General features: G+C 39.9%; 1 protein-coding gene across 1 annotated transcript in view; it reads left to right on the top strand.

Moving 5' to 3' along the window:
• The window catches only part of LOC134943246 (gamma-crystallin 1-like), an 11,155-nt gene extending 9,169 nt beyond the window's left edge, over positions 1 to 1,986 (top strand). The window contains exons 3-4 of the mRNA XM_063932195.1: positions 733 to 975; positions 1,653 to 1,986. Coding sequence (XP_063788265.1) covers positions 733 to 975; positions 1,653 to 1,928 — 519 coding nt within the window. The 3' untranslated portion in view covers positions 1,929 to 1,986. The remainder of the gene's footprint in view (positions 1 to 732; positions 976 to 1,652) is intronic.
• Positions 1,987 to 5,987: the final 4,001 nt, after the last annotated feature.

Genomic DNA, 5,987 nt, shown 5'->3' with positions numbered 1-5,987 from the left:
TGTCCCCACACACTCACTCCATCCCCTACCAGACCTGTCCCCACACACTCACCCCGTCTCTTACCAGACCTGTCCTTGTATACTCACCCTGTCACTCACCATACACCAGACCTGTACTCCATGCCCACAGCGTGATAAAAATGAGGTTGTGGCTCGTTGGTATGGAACTGTGACGCCACAACCCTTGTTATGAGACCACACCCACCTTCCCAGGAGCGTGCGCAAAAGTCCCCCCCGCCTTCCCCTATCATGGTGCCCCCCCTGTCATTTTGTTCTGGATCCGCCCCTGGAACTCACTGTGCATGTCCGGCCCTGAAACAGAGCATGCGCACTTCATTTAATTTTTTTGAAATGCGATAAAATGACCAAAAAGTAGATTGCGATAATTATCACATTTTTGGGGTTTTATAGCAATCACATTTTCGATTAAAAAAAAATTAAACATACTTCAAAAAAAATAATCTAAAAAGTCATGAAAAGACACGATAAGTGACGAAATTTTTTTTTCCGAAATTTAGCACATTTTGATACATCAGTCCCAATATCTTTCAGCTAACATTCTCCATAATTTTTAATAGTGCACTTTTTGGAGATGGTCACAATTCTAAAAAGATAATTGACAGAAACCCCTATGTTAGTAAGAAAACCAATATTATATCAGTGTTCATCATATCATTTTTATATGGAAGTTATATCTGTTTGAGATACATTATGGATTCTGTCTTTTTTCAGATTATCTTCTACGAGGACAAGAATTTCCAGGGCCGCTCCTATGAGTGTAACTCTGACAGTATAGATCTTCACTCCCATTTCAGTCGCTGCAACTCCATCAAAGTGGAAAATGGGAACTGGATGGTGTACGAACATGCAAACAACCAGGGACACCAATATTTCCTAAAGAGAGGGGAATATCCTGATTTCCAGCACTGGAATGGATTCAATGACTCCATCAGCTCTTGCCGAATTATTCCTCAGGTGCGTAGCTACCTTGGCAACAGTCATCTACAGCAGAGAGACGTAAAGATAAATTACAAATTATTTTGTTTATAATTAATAATGTTCTTTCTTCTAATCTCTTTACTCCTACCTATAAATTATTTAAAAAGGAAAAAGGAAAAAGATTTAAATACAAGTTTCATTTTATTTTTGATATCCCCATTCAATAAAATATGATCGTTTTATCTTATTACCCCTTAATGTTCTATATTTTATTACTATTGATAATGAAAAAAAGATATTTCAAACACTATAGAGGGAGTACAAACATAATATATAGATGTGGGAACTGTGAGTCACCTACAAAACAATCCAGACAAATAGAACATTTTAAATTTTTTTAATGCAACTCTCATTTTCTTTTTGTTATTCCCATTCAATAAATACTGTATGATAATTTCACAGTATCTTATAAACCTTTAATGTCCTATATTTTATCATACTGATAATGAATACTTATTTTATTAATAGACATGGAAACTGTAAGTCCAACCCTTGCCCCGTCCCCCCAAAAAACCCAACAACAAAAAAGTAGGATCCTTCTGCATTTAGATTCCATACATGAAATAAAATCTCATGATGTCAGTAGGAAAGGAACCTTAGTGTATTCTATATATGTAAATGACTAATAATAATGTTGTGAATTATTTCTTTAGCACCGTGGCACTTTCCGCATTAGGATCTACGAGAGGGAAGACTTTAGGGGGCACACAGTGGAGTATACAGAGGACTGCCGCCAGGTCTATGAAGAGTTTAATTACCATGACATTAATTCATGCAACGTGCTTGAGGGACACTGGATCTTCTATGAATTGCCCAATTATAAAGGGCGTCAGTACTACCTGAGACCTGGAGAGTACCGGAGATACAACGACTGGGGCGCTACCTCTCCAAGAGTTGGCTCCTTCAGAAGAGTCCAAGATCTTTATTAAAGACCAACAGTAATTCTTCTAACAATTTTGACTCACAATAAAATGTCCTGACATTAAAGACGGCTCGTTTTTATTTATTAAATCCAACAGACAAAAAAAACCTTCTTTAGATTAGTTCTTAGCTCTCAGTAGTCAAAAAAAAAAAAAAAAAGAGAGAATATTTGTTCCAAAACAGATATTGCTTATAACTTTAGTCCTGTCAGTATGAACAATTGATAACTACCATCTTAAGAAATTAGTAATAATAATAATAATAATAATAAAAATTTATGTAACACTTTTCTACAAATAGAATCAAGATGCTTTACATTTGTAGGAATGGGTCCACGTTACAAAGGAGGCAGCATTTAGGCATGCTACAATGGTTAGAATAGGTTAATACAACACATGAAATTACGGACAAGATTCCCTGAAATTCATGAGTTTCATGGATTTTTCATCCCTGTCACAAAAGCACCAGATCAGGCGGCCATCTTAGGTACGCTTCATAGGTTACAATGAATATGATAAACAATATGTGGAGATATGATTACACTTTGGGGAGATTCCAAGTGCAAAATACAATATATAAACAACAAGATACACACAAATTCATCAGATCCACAGATTGTTTATACTACCCACAAAAGCACCAGAATAGGCGGCCATCTTGGGAACGTCATATAAATTTCAGTGGTTGGGATTAGCAATATGTGGAGATATGATTAAACTTTGGCGAGATTCCAAGTACTAAATACAATATACAAACAACAAGATATACACAATTTCATCAGATCCACAGATTGTTTATCAGATGAGACAGCAATCTTAGGCATATTATAAAGGACAGCATAAGCAACATATTGAGATAAATTATTATAAATAATGGATAAAATATAAAAAAAGGCATAGAAATGACAGAATACAAAAAGTGATGTATGATACAAGAAACCCACGGAGTCATCAGTTACACTTTTTCTATAATGCCCATAAACAGCATGGTGGGGGAAGCAATTCATAGAAACGGGACTAGAGAAAATCTGTCTCGCACATGAAAACTTTAGTGACTGGACAGCCAGTCAGAGCTCACTGTGCTAGGAAGCCATTGAGGGCCAGGAGGCCTGTCTAACCCTGTAGGAGACGGGGAGACCGCCAAACTCTGGGAATGAGCTACATGCAGCTGGGAAGAAGCAATGCCAGTGAGCTTTGAGGAAGACTGGGATTTTGTGAGAGACTTTGTGATGCAAACTAGCTGAGCCGAAGAAGGGAGTTAGAGCCCTGAATGGGGCTAGGTCTGTTTGTTGGTTTAGTTACAGTAATATATGCAGCAAGTAAAGCACTACTTTCATTTATTTAAGAATGCTTTCAAAAATAGAAGTGTTAATAGTTTAATTTTATCAGTTAACAAAATGCAAAGTGAATGAACAGAAGAGAAATTTAAATCACATCAATATTTGGTGTGGCCACCCTTTGCCTTCAAAACAGCATCAATTCTTCATGCCAGGCGCCTGGAGGCGAAATAGAAGGTGGTGCCCCCCTCCCCCCCCCCCCCCCCCAGTGGCTCCGGCTTGCACATATGCTGATGTCCCAGTGACTTGCCAATGGTACATCTGAGAGAATAAAGATTCCTTATTATAGATAACTATGGCGATAAGGAATCTTTATTTTCAGGTGCTGTCTGCAAATGATAATAAATAGAGCCCTGGGGAGGAGTTTAATCAAAGCTCAGAGGGAAATAAAATTGTGTGTTTCTTAAAACCAACTTCTGCTTTCCTTTCTTTCCTCATATAAGACACAACAGCAGAGCTGTAGCTTGTGTACACACTTTGATCTGTTATCAGACACATTCCAGACTCTTCAGCTGAAGGGGTCTTCAAGGGGGGTTTCTGAGCTTGGACAGCAGTCAGCAGTGACTGCCCCAAATCACTATGAAATGAGTGGAGAGGGATCTTTTCTAGTTCAGCAGCCCCCTTGGCCTTTCTTTCTTGGCACCCCTCTGACAGCTGGAGCCTGGCGGCAAATGCCTCGATTGTCTCTGGGAGTTGCGCCACTGCTTCTAGGTATACTAGGAACTCAGCAGGGAGGTTGTTCCAAACATCTTAGAGAACTAACCAAAGATCTTCTGTAGATGTAGGCTTGCTCAGATCCTTCTGTCTCTTCATGTAATCCCAGACAGACTCAATAATGTTGAGATCAGGGCTCTGTGGGGGCTGCATCCTCACTTTCAGGACTCCTTGTTCTTCTTTACACTGAAGATAGTTCTTTTTCCCCCCAAATATATTTAATTGAGGTATAAGTATAAACCAAAATGAGCAGTACAAGTAATAGGTACAGAGCCTAATACACAGTACTAAGAGTACATGAACAAGGAAACATAGAGTGGCATCTGTATATTCCCAGTTACACCTCACATTTTCCATTTTCAAGTATATAACATATGGACTAGAAAGGGGTGACCAAAACACAGCGCGATAGGGTGATACTAATAGGTGTAGAAGTGAAAACACACCTCTATAAAATCACAACAGGTCTAATATTATACTAAACTGTATTTATATCCAGGTGTCCTTCAACATGGAGGACACGTATCCAAAATAAAGAAAACTAAAAATAAAACATATAACCAGAATAAACTTAACTAAAGCATTGTCCGCCAAGGCCAGGGGGCCCTCAACCCATCCATGGAGAGAATATCAGGGCAGGGAAAAAGAAAAGGATAGGAGTACTGGAGGTCAAAGAAAGATTGAAAAAGGAGTGGGGTGAGGTGGGGGGGGGGGGGGGGGTGAGAGTAAGAAAGAAGAAGAAAGTTGTTTCAGAGAGCAGAGGGAGGATTTCCATCATACCGAGTTATGGAAGAGAGAGAGGGGGTCTATGGTCTAAAAGTTGGTGACAGTACCAAGTGGTGTAGTGGAAGCGTTTATAGTTGATATGGAGTATGACCGGAGTGGAGGAGCGTATCAAGGGGGTTAAGGAAATCCCTAACATCAAGCCGTGCAAGAATTGAACGTATATAATGAGAGGCCTGAAAATAATAAAATTCATGGTTTGGGTTAATGTTATATTTATCTATGGCTTCGGTGAAGGTGAGTGGTTCATGTGAGGAGTTAAGGAGATTGCGAATTTGTGTAATTCCTGCCGTATGCCAGCTGTTGAAAGGAAAAGAGGCCCGTCCGTTGTGAAAGTCTAAATTTCCCAGAAAAGGGAGAAACGGGGAGTGAAGATAATGTATGTCTAGTGATTTCCTAGACCTTTTCCATGCTAAGATAGTAGAGGTTAAAAGGGTATTGTCAAGGTGAGGTGCCTTCAGAGGAGCATTACTGGCATGTAGAATGTAACTAAGGGACAGGGGGGCGCATAATTGAGAGTCCAGCATCGAGTCCGTGAATACATTTGTGGCGCTGAGCCAATCCATGGCTATGCGGAGAAGGCAGGCCCTATTATATTGCTCTATATCAGGCAAATTCAACCCTCCATTCTGTACTGATTGGGACAACTTGAGGAAGCTTATCCGAGGCCGTTTGTTGGCCCATATAAACTTAGATATATGTGCGTTAAGGAGGGAGAGGTCCGATTTTGTGAGTAATACAGGGACCATCTGTAGTACATAAAGCAGTTTGGGAAAGCTAGCCATTTTGACGAGGTTACATCGTCCTAGGAGGTTGAGAGGGAAATTTTGCCAGAGGCCTAGCTCAGTTTGAATTTTAGTAAGAATAAGTTGGATATTGTAGGAGTGAAGAAGGGAAGGGTCTGCGGATAGTTGAACTCCTAGATAAGTGAGATGGGTGGGGGCCCACCGGAACGGAAAGGGAGGGTCCCAGCCTACAGTGGCTTGTCGAAATATTGCTAGGGCCTCTGATTTGTCATAATTAATCGAGAAGCCAGCAAAAGAAGAGAAGCGGGTTATAGCTTATAGTGCCAGGATTGATTGTTTGGGATTCGCAGTAAGAAGAAGGATATCATCCGCGAACGCTATGATTTTCAATTCTTGAGTACCAATCAAGATGCCTCTGAAACTAGTTAAATTAATAATGTGGCGTATAAAGGGTTCTAAGTAGTGATGAGCGGGTTCGGTTCCTCGGA

Source organism: Pseudophryne corroboree, chromosome 7 (genome assembly GCF_028390025.1).
Source record: "Pseudophryne corroboree isolate aPseCor3 chromosome 7, aPseCor3.hap2, whole genome shotgun sequence".
Taxonomy (NCBI): domain Eukaryota; kingdom Metazoa; phylum Chordata; class Amphibia; order Anura; family Myobatrachidae; genus Pseudophryne; species Pseudophryne corroboree.
This window is presented reverse-complemented; position numbering and strand designations above follow the sequence as displayed.